At 41.9% G+C, this 20,376-nt stretch overlaps 1 protein-coding gene across 1 annotated transcript in view; it reads right to left on the minus strand.

Annotated features, from left to right (window-relative positions):
* Positions 1-20,376, minus strand: part of WNT3A (Wnt family member 3A) — a 76,120-nt gene that overhangs the window by 16,151 nt on the left and 39,593 nt on the right. Inside the window, exon 2 of the mRNA XM_075214146.1 lies at positions 5,238-5,479. Within this exon, the coding sequence (XP_075070247.1) occupies positions 5,238-5,479 (242 nt within the window). The remainder of the gene's footprint in view (positions 1-5,237; positions 5,480-20,376) is intronic.

Here is a 20,376-nt window from a genome sequence, read left to right on the forward strand (position 1 = left end):
ATGCAATTGTAGCCCCTTACACATTTTAGTAAACTACACATATGACTTACATGTCACAGGTAAACAATGTCTGCACAGCACAGGTAAAAATTAGTGTCATTTAATTTTATATGCTTAATAAAGTTGAGGAAATGGGTAGTGTTCAGTATGTGGGACCTAAGAGAGACAGTGAGAACTTGCAGATTGTGATATGAAGACACATTGGTATTAGGGTTCCTAGCTGGACATAATAGCAGTCTTTCCTGTAGAGTGATATATACTAACAGGTACTCAGATGCACCAAGGACTTAGGCTAGTAGGGATTTAACTTGCGTGCCAGGTAGCAGAGGGGCATGGAGACTGAGGGGTATATTTAGTAAACTGCGGGTTTGAAAAAGTGGAGATGTTGCTTATAGCAGCCAATCAGATTCTAGCTGTCATTTTGTAGAATGTGCTAAATAAATGATAACCAGAATCTGATTGGTTGCTATAGACAACCAATACAGTACACAGACAGACTGTGGAACAGAGTAAATGACAAAAGAACCAAAATCTTAAAAGAACCTTATCCTCGATAACACTATTCACACCAATGCACCCTCACAACTGTCCCAATCTCCAGTCTGAGCTACAGTCGCTCCTCTTGTTTCAGCTTTGCCCTCTTCCACTTAGAATGTAATCTCTCTAATAAACAGGGTCCTCTGTACCCTTTGTTTTCATGTCTGCATTTTTAATAATTTTTTTTGTCTCCCTTGTATGTCCCTGTTTTATGTATGTACTGTTTTGCCTACTGTGCGGCACTGTGGAGCCTTACAAATTGCTGATAATAATAACAATAAGCCACAGAATGAGAGTTATATAGTGGAAGGAGCAGGGTCCACCAGCAGCACATAGTATATCAGGAGATGAGTGATGTATTAGTGAGGACAGAGCTGCATGTGACAGGGGCAGTGACATGATGTGAGGAGGGGAATGGAGGCAGCAGGAAGCCACAGACTGAGAGTTATATAGTGGAAGGAGCAGGGTCCCCCAGCAGTGCAGAGTATAGCAGGAGATGAGTAATGTGTTAGTGAGGACAGGGCTACATGTGACAGGGGCAGTGACATGATGTGAGGAGGGGAATGGTGGCAGCAGGAAGCCACAGACTGAGAGTTATATAGTGGAAGGAGCAGGGTCCCCAGCAGCACAGAGTATATCAGGAGATGAGTGATGTGTTAGTGAGGACAGGGCTACATGTGACAGGGGCAGTGACATGATGTGATGAGAGGGATGGAGGCAGCAGTAAGCCATAGACTGAGAGTTATAAAGTGGAAGGAGCAGGGTCCCCCAGCAGCACAGAGTATATCAGGAGATGGGTGATGTGTTAGTGAGGACAGGGCTGCATGTGACAGGGGCAGTGACATGATGTGAGGAGGGGAATGGAGGCAGCAGGAAGCCACAGACTGAGAGTTATATAGTGGAAGGAGCAGGGTCCCCAGCAGCACAGAGTATATCAGGAGGTGAGTGATATGTCAGTGAGGACAGGGCTGCATGTGACAGGGGCAGTGACATGATGTGAGGAGGGGAATGGAGGCAGCAGGAAGCCACAGACTGAGAGTTATATAGTGGAAGGAGCAGGGTCCCCAGCAGCACAGAGTATATCAGGAGATGAGTGATGTGTTAGTGAGGACAGGGCTGCATGTGACAGGGGCAGTGACATGATGTGAGGAGGGGAATGGAGGCAGCAGGAAGCCACAGACAGAGTTATATAGTGGAAGGAGCAGGGTCCCCAGCAGCACAGAGTATATCAGGAGATGAGTGATGTGTTAGTGAGGACAGGGCTGCATGTGACAGGGGCAGTGACATGATGTGAGGAGGGGGATAGAGGCAACAGGAAGCCACATACAGAGTTATATAGTGGAAGGAGCAGGATCCCCCAGCAGCACAGAGTATATCAGGAGATGAGTGATGTGTTAGTGAGGACAGGGCTGCATGTGACAGGGGCAGTGACATGATGTGAGGAGGGGGATAGAGGCAACAGGAAGCCACATACAGAGTTATATAGTGGAAGGAGCAGGATCCCCCAGCAGCACAGAGTATATCAGGAGATGAGTGATGTGTTAGTGAGGACAGGGCTGCATGTGACAGGGGCAGTGACATGATGTGAGGAGGGGAATGGAGGCAGCAGGAAGTCACAGACTGAGAGTTATATAGTGGAAGGAGCAGGGTCCCCAGCAGCACAGAGTATATCAGGAGATGAGTGATGTGTTAGTGAGGACAGGGCTGCATGTGACAGGGGCAGTGACATGATGTGAGGAGGGGAATGGAGGCAGCAGGAAGCCACAGACTGAGAGTTATATAGTGGAAGGAGCAGGGTCCCCCAGCAGCGCAGAGTATATCAGGAGATGAGTGATGTGTTAGTGAGGACAGGGCTGCATGTGACAGGGGCAGTGAAATGATGTGAGGAGGGGAATGGAGACTAGCAGTTAGATAGTGGAACAAGCAGGTTTCTCAGCAGCACAGAGCAGTGATGTGTTAGGCTCCTTTCAAACTAATTCTTGTCAAAAGCATCTCCATATACATCTCAGATCAGACACCCAACTTGTTCTTCATAACAAGTAATGATTTGAGCTGCCTGACTTTATCAGATATATATTGCCCTGGAGTTATCACTGAGCCAGTGCCAACATTTCCAGTGGAAAATCTGACTGACTCCTGTTCTGGAAAGATCCATAAATCAACAGTACGAGCTGCCACAGGTCACCCGTCAGATTCCACAGTATCTACACATCAGTTGTAGACAGAGAACCATCACACAGGCTGAAAAGTGTCAGTCCTGGCAGATATACACAGACTGGACACTGAAATATACAATATAATCACCACAAAGATTACACCACCCTGTGCCACTGCCTAGATTGTCTGCTGCATACCATGGGCACGAGTGCTAGCTATAAATATTAATGTTGTCTGACAAATCAGGTTTATAAGGACTTAACATTTAAATACAGATTATAAAGAGGAAACCACTTTAGGCACCAAATACTTAAAAAAAGAATTTGGGGCAAATTATATATATTATTTATTATGAGTGATAGTGGCTAGTTCCACTGTGTTTAGGCAAAGGGTACACTTTAAAACAGGGAAGTCAGTTATCTATTTTTAGTACATTATCCTAAAACATAATAGAAAATACTTTTAGACAAGTGAGTTTTGTATTCTTACAGCTACTAAAAATAATAAACCTAATAACAGTTCCTTTGTACGGGAACATGTCTGTTTCTTTATGTAATAATATTTTGCAGATGGTATCCTCTCTAGAAAACATTTACATATTTATATATATCCTGCAGATCATCTATTTTACTGTGCAACCTGTAATAGACAGAAAACTGGGATTATTTTGCCCCTTTAAAGAAAACCGTAATTAAGCAAAAGAAGACTGAACATATATATTTGACAAAGACGACTACATATTATGATATGATATAATTGAGTTATGCCGATATATAGATAATTCTTATTAACAAAAACAGTCATCTGCGAAAACTCCAAACATGCGTCTGAATTGCAGATATCACGTGTTCCAGTTTTAATACATATTAAGCAACTCCAATGGATTTTGCATTTGTAAATCGTTTGGGGGTGTTACATAGTGAGGCTAAAATAAGCATTATTTTGTTGAGAAAAATGAGCATGTTGATATAATTAAGGGGCTGGTTATAAAGTAATAGTAGAACATTGACAGACTTTGAAGTAACATTTATGATTGATGCAGATTCATTATCCAGGGGCTGTTCCCAAAAGTAGTATTTGAGCTTGCACATAAAATGCGCAATGCGGACAAACAGGCGCATTTGCCCATGTTGAAAAAGTTTAGCAAATTTGACACTTTGGTAACTTACATTCCACAGTAGCATTCTCTGTACAACAGACTACATAGTATCATACCTCCCACCACTGAGACATGGAGAACCGGACAGAATAAGCCCCACTCCCCGATATACCCAAGTCCTGCCCAGATCACCCCCAAAATACCCACTGTTTGTTATCTGCAGAAGCCCCACCTCTTTTGAGGTCAGTGATTTGGGACCATTCTGCCACAATCAGGACAGTTGGGAGATATATAATATATACAAAACAATAAACCACACAATTGATTTATTTCCATTTCAGTCAACATTATAAGATACCGAACTGTAATTTCTTTTTTCGGATAAAATATTCTCCCAAAGTGACCTCTAATAAAGTGTGACTAATAATATAACACGGACACAATACAAAGGCACCGCAGCTATGTACAGGTAACAGGCCTTGCAGAGACTTGTTTAGGGGTACAAGCTCCTGACATCGAGGTTCAGTTAAAGGGCGACTTAGAATCTCTTTCGTGTCTCTCATCGTTGTTTCCTAAAAGTAACTGAGGTATAAAGTGTGTCAGCGGCGGAAAGGGCCCAGAATAGCCTGTGGCCTGGTTATGATTCCAGGAAAATAAAACATGATATCAGTCTACTCTATTATCACTACTACAATGTCTGTACTTGCAACTGTTTTTCGGTAAATACTGAATAATGAAATTCAAGTAATTTATATACCATATGGCAGGCTTGGGCAACCAACGGTTCACCTGATTATGTGGAACTACATGTTCCAGAATGTCTTGTCATCCACAACAGCTGGAAGTCACTGTTTGTCAGCCCATTAACAGCTGTCATGTTTCTGCTGCCACATAACCGTGGTAAATACGTCACTGAACGTCATTGTGTTTTAGGGATTTCGTTTTAAATTTTAGTACTAGATTTTTCTGTTGTCTTTTCTTCGTGGCTAAGTACAGCCGGGTAATGAATCGTTAACCTTGAAATGACTTTGACTGATAACTTTTGTAAAAAGAAATAAACATTTAATGATATAAAGTATTGTTTTACTGAAATCTTACTATGATTTACCAAGATGTGCCTAGGACTGAAAGTAGAAGCAGCCTCTCCTAAAAATTTGTTGGATCGGGGCTTGTAAGTAAGTTCCTCCAAAATCATTGGCGTGACATTTCTGTGTATATTACTGTAGTGTCGACTGTCAGTAAATTTACCGACGGCTGTCAGACATGGAAGTGTCGAAAAGAAAAATACTTTATCTTGTATGTGAAAACCAACTAACACCACCTGTTTCTACTAAGATACAAGGTTAAGTCTAATCATTCGTAACCTGAAATTAGTTGGATTATTATGTAGAGTTTGTATTCTAAACAGAGTTTCCCTTGAATTATGAAGTGAGGAGTAACCTACCTTTATCTAACACCGGTCCAAAAATTGCCAGATTGTCGTTGACGGTCGTACAGTTCCACCTCCGCCCCCGGAATTGGTGCTGACACTCTTGGATGCCGATTTTGACTCCCTCTGCCACGCTGGGCATGATCTCCATGTAATTCCGGCAGAACCGCATCTGTTTTGCCACCAGACCAGGAATGGTGCCACACGGAATGGGCTGTGTCCCCAAGGAAGAGTACTGCTGGCCAATCGCTAATGACCTAAAATGAAAATATATATATAGATATATTGCATTTGAATGTATTTATAACTGAGTAAGAAGTTGATTCACAATAAGCACCTATCTTTTTTATTGTATTAATAATAAAATATTAGTTGTTAGGAAATATAGCTAATCCTGTCAGTGATACAACATACATAACGTAGCATACCTGTGCAATAATAACAGTACGGCAATGATATAACCCGCTCAGCAGACATCTGAACATGGTAATGTGCGTTACATGAATGACTGGAGGACACTGTCCTCATATTCTTAATTATTCACAATCCTTAACTATAAGTCCTGGGAAAACAGTCACCCTCTGGGATCCTGGGCAGAGGTGAGAATTAATGACGAGACTTGTGGCATTGTACTGAAGGGGGTGGGGCCAAGGAGCTGCAATACTGCCCCCCCTCTCCCCCCCCCCCCTCCCCCCTGCTCCACCTGACTTCGAAGGTGACTAGGTTGAACTATACTAGAACCTTATATGCAGCGGAAGCCGCCATTTTATGGGCAGAACCAATGTTTAGCCTATCAGAGTGTCTCAAATCCCAGTGATGTCCCTTGTCATGAATTGAGAGGCTGCATTTTCATTAGTGTTGCTCACGTCACTGCATACAGGCTGCAAGTGCACTTTACAATACACCATTCTCATTCCCTGCTGCATGACGATATTATAATTGTGCTGGATGTTATCATCATCAGTTATATATATATAGCGCCACTAATTCCGCAGCGCTGTACAGAGAACTCATTCACATCAGTCCCTGCCCCATTGGGGCTTACAGTCTAAATTCCCTAATATACACAGGCAGACAGAGAGAGACTAAAGGTAAATTTGATGGGAGCCAATTAACCAGTACCTACCAGTATATTTTTGGAGTGTGGGAGGAAAACCCACATAAACACAGGGATGAGAGGGGAGCAGAGATGGAGCACTCTGGGCACCCCCGCAATTGGGGGAACTCTACACCACAGGAAAGGAGAATTAGTGTATTATATCAAAACTTTGGAAAATATTATAGGTAAATTACTTTTTTGCGCTGAGGTTTCCCATACAAAATAGGTAGAGTAAATCTGATGAATATATAAAACGGAAAAGAATACTTATATTGGTTGATGGTATAATGTTCAAGTTCTTTCAAGAGATCATAGGGAATTGTCTGATGAAGAATATACCATGCGGAGAAGAAAAAATATACAATAGTGTAATACTGTATGACACAACACTATAAATATCACTTTTGTATAATAACTTTTTAGATTCTCCAATCCCGATATTTAGGACTAGAAGAACTAGTTCTATAATCGGTGTTACACCATATGTAGGAATAATCCTGGTAGATATATAGTGTGGGATACCCCACAATTCAATCTACTTACACCGTAGATTCTTTAAAATTGGCACTTCAAAATATAGACCTCCGCTCCTCACTTCTTCTCCAAAACCTCTCGGTAGATATAAGAAAAAGAGAGGTATACTTTTTAGGTAGTAGCTAAAAACATTTATTAAATAAAAACATAGATGTTCCTACCGCGGAGTATAAATTCATCAGCATATTAAGTGTGCGCATTCCCAGCGGGTAGTCCGTGCACGGAGAGATGTTAGCAAAGAATCAGCAATGTCCAGATGGAGTAGGTAAGCCTGCCAGACAATCACCGAAGCATCCGTATACACGAGTCCCGTCTTGGCCGGCAGACACACAGAAAAAACACGGTAGCAGTAATTTACCTATAATATTTTCTATATGTGATTTATACTTTGGTGTAAAGTTCTAATTTTCTGATTTGCAGCAGTGGTGTATGTAGCGCTGTAAGGGTATTATATACTTTATTAATACTATATCAAAACTTTGACCAAATGATAAAGTTTGGGGTACAGTCCCCCATTAAGTTCATGTTCCCTGTAGTATAACTAGGACAGGCTGCTTATCACAAATGTAGGTTTCTCTATAGACATGATGTTGTGCATAATTTACACCAGGGGAGGGTTGGCAAAGTTTAGCCCGGAGGGAAGGAGCGGACTCAGCAGCTTATTAGGAACATTCTAAAGGAAAACAAATGGAGGTGGCCCAGTGACCCAGCACTGGGTAGCCCACTGTTGGACCGTCCCAGGGGGGAATGGCCCCTCAGCCCAGCCTGCCCTGATATACACATATAAATCGCTGCTTCTTTTGCAACCAGATCTCGAATGCTGCAGAGATTGTACTTACAAAGGAAATCCACATAAAATGTATTTAATTCATATAACACAAGTGTACAAAACAAGTTATTTGGGATTAATTATTAGCTCTTCTGCTACCTCCTGATAAAAATGGGCATAAATTTGAATTGTTTCTAATCTTACAGCTGATCTGCATCTATAGAGAACCGTACATAGTGACCGTAACACAGCAGCTCTCTGCAGACCAACCATCTCCCAGAGCCGTGTTACTGTAGAGGTTTCCTCTCGCTGAAGTTACCCAGAAAATCGCTGGATTTCCTCACTGCTTACAAATCCCTTTTTTGGGGGGGGGAGGAGGGATTCATTTTCCAGGCAAAGTCCCATCAGAGCTTCGTGTAATGGAACGCTGAATGTCCAGTGCCCAAGACCGGTGATTTTTGCTTGTAATTTATAGAGGTGAAAGCAAAATCAGCAATGTTTTAGATGCCATAATAACTGAAATCTATTGTTTTCATACAGAATTTACTCCCAGTGATGTTCTCACCCAGCATATAACAAATGATTTGCATAGAAGTGTAGATCATACTCGCCCAGTCTCCCGGAATGTCAGGGAGATTCCCAGACTTCCGGGAGACCAGGCCATTTGTACGCATCTGGCCACTTCCTCGTGCAGTGGACAGGAGGGGGGAGCGTCCGCAAAGCAATTTGCGGTGAATTGAGTCATTTTCGCACTGTCCCTGCGACAAAATGGCACTTTTGCGTCATTACATCGCAGGACCAAAATAATGGGATTTGCCCCGGCCCCCTTTCCATCCTCTCGCCCCACCCCCACTCCCGGTTGGTAAGTATGCAGTATATGGCTAGAAAATTGCTACTGTGACTAACAGGGCAGGGGGGCCTCTGCCGCTCCCATACTGGGCTACCTTGGGCTGGCTCACTGGGCTACCTGCATATTTTCCCTTTAAAATGTTCCTAATAATCTCATACCTGCCAACTCTCCCTGAATGTCAGGGATACTCCCTGAAATAGGGGTGATCTCCCTCACTCCCTGATGAGCCTGGTATTCTCCCTGATGCTGAGCCAGTACAAGACGTGGTTGGCTTCGCCATCTGTGGCAGGATGACACAGTTCAGAAATTGTGTCCTATGTCCATGTATTGATGCCTATGGAGGTGGCCATTTTCATGGAGACTAAGACTGACAGGTGAGACAACATGACTTCAGTAATGGAGACAGAAATGTCAAAGACACTTCGGTCTCTAGAGATTCATTAGCTGCTTTTCTTTAACGCATAGTTTCCTACTCTCCTGGAATGTCCAGGAGACTCCCGCATTTCTGGGAGACCTCCTGGGAGAGCAGGACAACCTCACGGGTTCTCACCCCGCAATAGATAAGTGGCGGGGGGGCTTAATGACACAAATATCTTAGCCCCACCCCATGCTGTAATTGCCCAAAATTGTGACAATCATTCAGGGGGGCGGGGCCAAAATTATATGACTCATCAAGCCCCACCCCCACATGCCCACCTCCCTCGGGATCTCCCTGAAGCCAACGAGGAAAAGTTGGCAAGTATGAATAATCTGCTGAGCCGAGTTTCGTCCCCGGGGCTAAAATTTGCCAGTCCTCCCTTGGCGTCAAAATACAAGTTTCTCCAACATAAAAATGAATACAAATGTTATGCAATTCATTTCATTATCGGTTGGAATCTACACATAAAGTGGGTGGATGCTTCATTTAATATTATGAGGCTGTAATGCAGTTTTCGGCTGGCACACCTGGCATTCTGGTGCCTCGTGCTGCCTGGTAGCTGGTGTTCCTGTGATTATATACATCCCCTACATGGGTACATAAGGACACCTCAATGTAACGTCAGTCTGCAGTCTGCTGCTGGTCTATATTTAGCTCCATGTGATTGATGGTATTATTTCACGTCAATATCTTCATATAGCTCTTGTATATCTATGTCAATCACGTATCACTACGACAGATAACAAGGTTACAGAGTCAATATATTGTGAACACGGAAACCATTGCCAAGATTCCTGGAAGTCTTCAGCAAACTGCTGCTGTGTTTCCACTGTACAGCTTTTTCCTCCTCGTTTTATCTGATTTTCCTATAATTCAGCTGCGTGGCCTTGTCACACATTCTGCTACATCAGCCGACTCAGTGGTTAAGAGCACAGCCTAGAAAACATCCCATATGGACACCCATCTGAGACCGTCTACCACCCACGTAAATTAGTGTTGCTTTATCACTTGTGTGTCAAGCTCCAAGAATTGGCGCCTATTTATCAAACTGCAATAGCCCAAAAGGAATGGCAATCGTAGGTCTTCACTTAATTTATCAAGGGGTTAACACAAGAGAATTCGGACATTACTCCTGGATTAAGAGCATTAAGGGTGCAGAGCATTGAAATTAGGAAGGGGGCCGTAACAAGTTTTGCATTTCTGAAAACTGGTGCGCAGAGAAAAGGTAGTGTTGCCCCATAGTTACCCGTCACATTCTAACTGTCATTATTCTAATGCAGTTTGGAGAATGAAAGTAGCTATCTGATTGATTGCTACAGGTACTGGTATTACTGATGAACCAGTCCAGCGAGTTACGCACCCAGTCCCATAATGCCCCCACCCCCGGCACACACACCACAGATATATAACTCGCCACCAGCTGTGGGAGACAAATTGATTAGCGCAGTATTTATCCATGACAATGCTGCAGCCAGACTCACAGCCGGGCAACGCTCCAGAAATATTCCGATTCCACCCTGGGCATGGGAATCCTGTTATACATAACCCGGGGACCAGAGATAAATCAGCTCTGTACAATGCTATGAAAGGGCTTCTCTGGCTAAGGTACAAGGTGCTTCAATACATTGGGCCTAAATCAAGTCCCAACGCAACTTGAATATAATTAATTCCGTATTTGAATCCAAGCAGATCTCGAGATGCGTTTGAATCTGGGTGTAAGTGCGCTCTGCCTAAACGCTACTTCCCGTACGTAGACAGACAGAACAGAATACACACGTGTATATGTACACTATAAGCTCACAACAGAACGCATGAAAAAATATATATTTTAGAAAATAAATGAACAACTCATAATATTATAATCATTAATAAAAATATGTATTTTTAAAATTATTATTTTTTTACATTAAGTACATAAATCAAGATTTCCTTCATGAGTACTGTACATACAATACTTTTTATACTCTCTCTTACTAGCATACACATGTCCTAGTGGCACACATACATGTAGTTTTTAATACAAAGACTGTCGTGTCAGTCATCACTATCAGTCGGCACTTACAGTCGACACCAGGCGTACCTACGGAAAACCCAGGACTTGAATGAGCCGTATCTGCATTGGAGTGCACTCGGCAATACCTTACAGTACATGGGCTATGTTTGTCTTTCCACCCCTATTCTGCCCATTAAGTCACAGCCAGCCGTAAAAGCAAACAATTGGGGGCGACTATCATCTAGCAACGGGATTATGGGGTTATCTGCGGCGGTTTCCCCACTAGTATATAACGTGAAGCAATAAGTAGCACTCTCACAGGTGAAAAGAGAAGTTGTTACCCACTGATAAATAGCTCTCCTCATAGGCAAACCGAGGGGAGTTTCCTAGTGCCTGGAAAGCCCCCTCCAAGCCTGGGGCACTGTATAATTGAGGTGGCTGGACCCTGCCCCTGCTTCACACGGCTCTGCTTGAAAAGGGAGAGCTGCGTGCACCTAACAGTAGTGCACGCAGCATTGCCCATGTATATTATGGGGATAGGAAGAGTTGGAGAGCAGCCAAGCACTGTCTAAAATTATAGCCACACCCCCATGGATGCTGGTCACGCCCACTGGCGGCATGGTGTGGAAACCCCCCTCTACAAATCTTGCATTTGCCCCTGCTTCTTGTTTCATACAGGAATTGAATGTATCAGTTCTGCAAAGTGTTTAGATTATTCATTTCTTAATTTTACGTACAGATTTGCAGAAATTGCACAGTCTCTTAACGGACATATAGTGTATATCTCCGAATGTGGGGTCTTCCACATTCCCAGGGGAGCCGCCCTTCATCCCTCCCTCCAATCTCCTTGACTTGCTGTCTACATCTGCTTCTGGTTCCCTGCTCTCAAAATAGGGACTGTCCCACCTAAATTGGGCCAGCTGGAATGTGCAATATTGATATGTTCTGCTGGTTGTTTTATAGTCAGAAGCCTACACAGCTCATAGCCCCATTTCTGTAAATACAATCTACAGTTCCTGGACCATAACCCCTTGCATTTCACCACTGTTTAATAATGTATAAACATGCTTGGTAAATTATAACATTATAATGTAGTGCAATAGCACCAGTGGTCCCTATCCTCAATTTATCTAATTATTTAATTATATAAATAATTTCTTACATTGCACACTAATGATTATTATACAGACTGAGCCGCATTCACTGAAGCATTGGTCTTACGCCCCTCCCAATGTCTCACCTATCAGACAGACCTATATTACTAATTTAAGAAGAACGGTTTGACATCCATTGAGAGGAAAATCAAATGAAGCTCACAATGTACAATACAGTCCACTCTATCTGTAGAAAAGCAGAGAATAGAGGCATGTAAACCTGTTTCAGTGGTAAGATGTAGAAATAAACAATGAATCGGATTAACATAGGGATCACCGCTCCCTACGGATACCTTTGCTTTCATAAGCAGAGAGAACCCACCATCGGGGCAAGCCATGAACCAGGCTGCTATGTAGTAAGCTTCTTGCTGCATTATTTGCATATCTAGAAAATAACAACAGTGTACAGTTGCCTTTCCTTATATAGCGTAGGTGGTATTGTTGCTTAGAAGTGCTCACACCCGTATGATGCAATCCTTACAGAGTCTGGGTACAGTAGATTATTGATGTGGTTGGAGCTATACTAATGTTGTGACAAATGACTCGGTTGAATGTCTGTGAATGCCATAAATTACAGCTCACTCAGTATCGCTCCGAGGGTGTCTTAAGAGCAGATACTAAGGCTAAATCTCTGTGGGATTCAGGAAAGATGATCAGACTCTGAGAGATTACATTGTTGGATAGATTTTTTTGTGTTTTACATTTCAAAGGAAGGAAAATAGCAAAAACATAAAGTGCTGTGGGATTATAGATTGCAGCGACTAATGAGCAAATCAGACATAGTAATGCATATAAAATCAGCGCTACAACTTATGTGCAAGGCGCCAACACGGGCGCTTCCAAGAACTTCCTAAGTGCAGCTCTCTGGAATTTGGGAATAATCAGTGATACCCAAGAACTGCTTGTTGTGCGTCGTAAAGCTGGTAGGTCGACGCATAGAGCGTCAATTTTCATCCGGGCCTATGTCAAGGGCCAGTGCCATACGACATTGTTTCCAAAGAAAAGTCTCACCTTTAAAATCCAACGTTGATATATTAAGATTACATGACTCATCTTCATTATAAAACATTGTGATCTCACGGCGGAGAGGTTCTCTCAGGAAGAGAACAAATTGATTTAATTTTACAGGCCGCGACTTGCTGTATAATTGGAGAAATTTCCAAGACCGGTATGACCCGACCTGAGATGTAGCTTCCAGCTGTATTGTAGCTTCGTCTCTTGGTTTATATGTTTTGTGTGTTCTTTGTCTGAAGGAGCAGTCCCAGCGATGCCGAGATCACTACAGAACAGAATATATCTATATAGAATCCGGTCGTATGTTTAACGTGAGAGCACGGAGATCAACTTTACATTTTATTAAAGACTAGAAATCAGTAAATCTCCTGCTGTTCTCTTTGCCAAATTATATGGGATAGATTGTGATCAATTGTGACAGGGGGTCAATAGTTCACCGTGTCCATTTATTCATCTTTAATACCGCTTTCATTCTGCCGCTCCGGCAATATCCTGGGTATATGAACCCGGGATATTTCCGGGGCGGCAGAGGCTCTTTCTGTCAAAGATGTCAAAGCTCTGATTGGCTCCTCTTGTGATGTATTTTTTCTTCCAAACCTTAACATTATGTCTGGTGAGAACCGGGTTGAAAAACCCGGGTCTCACCATTCATAGTGTGGGCGACTCGGGTCAGAACCAGGAATTACCCCACCAAAAGTCAGCCGACTCGGGAATTAGACTGGGAGTCTGCAGTATGAAAGGGGTATAAGTTCACGTTGAAAACGTTGTATCAAAAGCACTTTTTATAATGTTCATTTGTAAAACTGTGAACTTGTAATGGTTTTTAAAAAGTAAAATATGTTGGGGCTGATTCATCAAGCCGTGCATTCTGAGAGCAACCAGCGTTTGGTATTAAAAGCACGTATTTCGGCTTTGCGTACTATTCCTATGTGGATTATACATTCGCAAAAGAACACAGAGGAAAAAAGTGTCCCCCCTATGAAATACATTTATTAGAATGTTGTTAATGTTTGCTGAGAATAAAATAATTTTTTACAGTTGCTCGTCATTGCAAACACATGTTATAGCATGTATACAAGACTGTCATCACTACTGACTTAGCTTAGTCCTGTAGCTGGAGCAAGAGATACGGCAGAAAATAAGTAACTTTGACTACTGTACATTGACTACAGCAAACTACCCCTTCCCTGCCCCGTGCACTCCCCGAAATTGTAGGCTGTTGTAAGCATCCTTGCCGTTCGAAGATGCAACGGACAGAGCTGCGTTCACATCCGTATCCCCCCGGTTCTGTGTATGCGCAGAGTGATTTTGCATGCAATGCACTCAAAATCAGCAGATACGTGCCGTGATGAATCAGGCCCATTATGTTTACGGAACGATTTTTAAAAGATGAGGAATAAATACATTTAAAAAAGCATTGTTTTTGCTTAGAAAAAAACAGTTCTAACGCAGGCCGCCGCAGTAATAGGATGTCCTGCTACTAGCGGGGAGATTTCCAATCTCAGCTCTTCTGATGATTTCATGTCTGTAGCTAAAACCCAATATCGAAACGTGTGTAGACCCAAAATGATTATAATGTAAGGGAAAGATCTGATTGACTGGATCATTTTAGAACATCCCCAAAAATCCCACAGGCAGATGACCATTGTTGGCTTGTATGTGGTCATCATATCCCACCTTAAATAATGTTATTCTCTGGAAGGCTCTTAGGGGAGATAAAGGGAACTAAAGGCAAACAATGGTAACTTTACTGAGTGGTGAAATCTGCCACTCTGCTTTCTAGCACCATCACAGAAACTAGGAAAGTGTTATAACAAGTATATTTAATGCATTCACCCTTTAATATTTACATTAAACAAATGCAAAGGCAAAATATAAATGTGTTACATTAGGGTTCCGTTAAAGGAACCCTAAAATAAAACGTTGCAGATGGCAGATGTTTAGGGGACTCTGTTCTTCCTCGTTGTTATTATACATGACATCAACTTTGCATGAATGAAATAAGCTATTGTGGGCTGTAAAAGTAAAAGACAAGAACTGACAGTTTATAGAAGGTGTCATATGTCTAATAAATCCCTTTCCAATCTCCAGGCAATAAAGATAATTCCCTTTGTAACAAACTTGATTAATTACAGAAGTCTCACCTGCAGAGTGAAGAGTAAGGAGATGATCAGAGAGAGAGCGCAACGCTCTGCGGTCAGGATTAGTGAGCAGACTGTCGACAACTGACAGGACTAGAGAGAGAGAGTGTCAGTTACCGGGGTCAGTGATTATAAGTCTATAACAGGAGTATAAGTGGATCTGTAAGTTGCACAAACCATAATCACTAAATTTGTACAGTCGTTTAAAGTAGAACAATATCCGTATATTAACATTTATCATACACTAAATTTGTATCCTCGGATTAAATACTAAAATATTATTATTATTATTTTTACTATTATTATTATTTGTAGTTTACTTTAGCAGAATCCGTAGACACAACCCAGATAAGTGTTGTTGGTCCAAAGGAAAAACAAAATGATCTTTCCCCAAGGAGAAAAAAGCTAAAGAAATACATCACTAAACTAAGAATAACAAACAATTCAGGGGATATTTATCAAAGGGAGAAGATCAATAACTCTACTGATGGTAAGTATCACCGGGAACCAGTGACGATGTTAGTCCCCCGTGCTATTTATCAGTCTTACAAGTACTACTGCGACAACTGTTCTCTTAGCGCCATCTCAGAATGGCGTTACCCGAACGAATAGTCTGAAACTTTTGTAAATACGTCGGGCTATTGTCCCACGAAGAGAAAATAAATAGCGTTTTCTGGTTAGAGAAAGAAAACATAAGAGTAGAATAAAGTAGATATAATATTACTTATAAATTATGTGTGTGTATATATATATATATATATATATATATATATATATATGCCTTTTCTTTTTCTTTTTTACACTGGGGCCCCCAGAGTGGTAATTAACTGTTGCAGCTCTAGATATTTTTCGCTGTGGCAACCGACTATACATATCATCATCATCATCAACATTTATTTATATTGCGCCGGCAAATTCCGTAGCACTTTACAATTGTGAACAAACATTAATAAGACAATACTAGGTAATACATACAGACAAAGAGGTGAACCATATCTAAATTAACTGCAGTCAATTAGCTGTGATAAATTAGACTTATCGCTCAATAAGTCTTTATTTGTTATTATTTATACCCTACACCTAAATCATACTTGCCAACTCTCCCGGAAAGTCCGGGAGACTCCCGAAATTCGGGTCAGTCTCCCGGGCTCCCGGGGGAGATGGCATTTCTCCCGCATTCCGGATTTCACAGAGAATCGCGTCCATTTTGGAGGGCGGGACGAGGCCAATCGCGTCATTTTGGCCCCGCCCCCCGCGACGCAAATTACATTTTCGCGGGAGGGGGGGGGCCAGAATGACGCAATTGGCCTCGTCCCGCCCCCTCCCGCCCTCCAGTCTCGCCCCCTCTCCCGGAAACTTGTTTCCGGGAGTTGGCAACTATGACCTAAATCTTTAAATGTAATGCTTGTGTCAAACTCATTAAATACTATTAGTAGCAGTATTGTGTGTCATGCTGTGCTGCTGTTTCACTTTAGGCTTTTACACATGTACAATGTATTGAGAAGCTCTTGATTTGTACAAGACGTTAATGGAAAACAGAGCAGGTGAATACAGTTGTATCCACTGAGAAGGTTCCAACCCACTGACACAGATGCTTCATTTGAATATCTTGTATAACTTGCATATGTTTTGAACAATACATTAGTTGAGATGTTTTACATATAGTTTACATAGATTTGTGCCTTTTCCTTTCCATTTAGAAGTCTGACCAAACATGACATTTATAGATTATAAGTAGCAAACGATTATTTAGACCCACTGCGCAGACTTTCATTATAGGGGTTGAGCACCTTTGGACACCTCTAATATTTAGGGACAATCTCCCAATCTACCACTAAAGTGGAATCGTACCAAACTAATGACGTAACTTTGTGGTCTATCTGAAATGCATAATGATTCACAGTCAGTTCTACTAGAGGATGAGTTAATATTTCACTTTGTTATATATATATATATATATATATATATATACATACTTATTTCCACTATATCTCACCATTATTAAGGGAAGATAAGGTTCTATGAGAACATACTAAGAAATGTCATATTTTCAGATGCCGGATTATCTACACCTGCAAAGGCCAACACTTAATCTGCTCCCAATACCTGTGAATGCACGTTAAGGATACACCTTCCAGTCAAAGCTCATTAGGTGATGAGTATAAACAAACAAGACAACTTAGTGTAATTAATCTTCTTGTTATTTGTTTTACGACCAATGTACAGTATCAAGCTGGTTATTAAGGGAGGGGGGGGGGGGGTTGTCTTAGCCTGAATAACTACACTGCATATCTGGCTGATCTACACTTCTGGGTCAGCTGTTGACCTCACATTTTTACGCCTAGATCAGGGGGGTCATACTTGCTGGCTGTGGCCCAAAAGCATATTTTTTTAGGCTCACGGGACGCGGTCAGTGCAAAGCGGGGGGCGCCAAGGCTGAGAAGTGCTCCCCCCACCTGCCATCACCCGCTTTTCTGCCAGCGTCCTCCTCCTCCCCTCGCACTGCATGTCGGACGTGATCATGCCCAACATTTGCTGTGCAGATTGCTCTGAGAGAAGCCTCACGAAGAAGGGAAAAATACAGAAGATAAGAAGACAGAAAAAGAGAAAGAAGGAAATAGAAAGGTAAGTGAAGGGGAGAAAAAGCAGCATGACGGACACAGTATGAAAGAGGGGAGACATAAAGGGGAGAAAAACAAGCATGAAGGGCGCAGTGTGCAACAGGGGAGACAGATAAAGGGGAGAGAAACCAGCATGGAGGGCGCAGTGTCGCATTGGGAAGAAAACATTAAACTTTATTTTTGTTTTTTTCTTAATAATATACCTTGCAAAATTGCATATGAGACTTTGTATTCTTCTTGCAGACCACACAATCTTAGGCTTTGATTATTTGGCCCAACTGGGATTTTGAGTTTGACATGCCTGACCGAGATGGATAGTTCCCAGTCTAGACTAGGTCGGATTTTAATCTGTCAGATGGAACCACAGACAGTGCAGGATCTACAGCTGCAGAGTAACACTGGCCTCACCCCCCAATCTTGTCCCGATACTGAAGTGTTTCTGGGCCACAAATGACCCCCAATGTCTGATAATAATCTGATAATGCCAGAAGTGGTCAATGGGGACAAATTTCCAGATCTCATCTCCTTTGGCCACCAACATGTGTAGCCACATTGGACATAGACCCTGGCGACTGCGCCAAATGTTACAACTGACCAGCTTAAGACCCATACTGCCTCCCCCCTAACAATGTCGCTCCTATCTCCCTGTCATACACCAGTGTTTCCATCCTCACAATTCTGATTGCTTCTGATGACATTTGATATTATGCCAAATTGTGATCAGTTACCTTCTGGCTGCTCACTGTTAAGCAAATACCAGCTGTTACATGCCGAACGGCACTGTCTAGTATTAAGAAAAGTAAAGTCAGCCTTTCAGAATCTCTGCCAAAGTATATAATGTGTTCAGTTAGAGAACCAGCGAAAGGCAATCCATCTAATTCTTTCTAAGTCACAAAGCTCCGGCTCATTCTTCCTGATAGACAGAGACTTTGTTCCTTTGCTTTGTTTTGTTGCTGCAGAAAGTGTTTGAGGTGCTGGTGACTTGTTACATAAGGATCATATTTGTGTTTTCAGAAGTCGGAGTGAGCAGCGCTCCCTCTAAACGATATTCTCAGTGTTAACAATCAAGTCACGATTCATCTGTTTGAAGGGATCTGGTTATATTTTTTTGCACTTTGACTTCGCTGGTTATTATTTAGGTACCATGTGAATTATCACTCGACAATCATTACCATATCTCCCAATTATCCAAATTTAAGCCGGACAGGCATGATTCCTGGGGATTTTCCTGCCATTCCGACAGCTAGGGCCTTTTTGTCCCAACTTTTTGTGAATGTCGGGACTGATATTCCGTTTGTCACATCGGTGTTGAACTGATAGCGGCAGCAGCAGTGGAGAGGAGCGGTGTGTGGGCAGCTTCACCCCGGGGTATGGCTGTGCCCTAAAGTGATGCGGCATTGAGCACTTTTTGGAACAGGGTCGGTCCGTGTTCCACTTTAGTAAACTCAAATGTTGGGAGGTATAAAATACTATTTAGGATAACTGAACATAAATAGGCAGCCATTGTGCCCACCTATCATGCACTGCAAGGCAGATGCAGACTGACAGCACATGCTGGGACTTGTAGTTCTACAGTTGCTGGAGAATCAGAGGTCGCCTACCTCTCACTGTGAAATAATCAAAATATGATAGTAACCAGAATATTATTTAACTATATTAAGTACTATGTGATTAAACATACAGTATGCGTCTTTCTAGCATACATTATAAGACAGAAATATATTTAAACATTTTAAAAAATGTATCTTGGTTGGGGTGGCACAGTGGTTAGTAGTTCTGTCTCACAAAGCCAGGGCCATGGTCTCCATTCCAACCAGGGCCGTATCTGTGAGGAGCTTCTATATTTGGACTGCCTGTTGCCATTTGGGGTAAATAAAAAGACAGGTGGCGTTGGTGGATTTACTAAAAGTATTTAGCGTTTTTCAGCCTAATACATATCTAATTCATATTTGCACCGTATCCTTTAACAGGGTATTAGCAAATTTAGGGGGGTGGAGGTATCTGTCTCTGACATATTGTCTGACTTCTTACCCAGCAACACCCACAAAGATGTCACCCCCAATTATGTTATACCTAAAGCCTGTTAGTACTCCATGTCCCAAGTTTTTGTTGCATTGTAAGGTAATTATCACACATCAATATGTTTGTCAGAAGAGGATTTTAATGGATAGTCTGACAGAGACATAAACAATGGCTCTCTACTGAATTCAGCTTGCTAAGTGAGTTTTTAAAAATCTTTGTAGAAGGTAATAGAGATGGTTTGACAGAAATAATGATATAATAATCTCTTAATATTTATATTATACAAATACAAAAGAAAGATTTTAAAAGTATGGTTATCATGCCTCATATACTTCTCTGGTTAGAAATAATTTGTGTAGTTTTAATCAGCAAATGCCAGAGTCATAGTGATTGATCTAAGGATACAACTGACACTTTTAATGTATTGATAGTTTAGCAGATGAACTTTATGAACCTGTGTGAGGGTTTTCAACCTCGCTAACTATGTAACCATACGAGTCATTTAACATTCATTTATATCCAGTAGCATTGAGTAAGGG

Source organism: Mixophyes fleayi, chromosome 5, assembly GCF_038048845.1.
Source record: "Mixophyes fleayi isolate aMixFle1 chromosome 5, aMixFle1.hap1, whole genome shotgun sequence".
Taxonomy (NCBI): Eukaryota; Metazoa; Chordata; class Amphibia; order Anura; family Limnodynastidae; genus Mixophyes; species Mixophyes fleayi.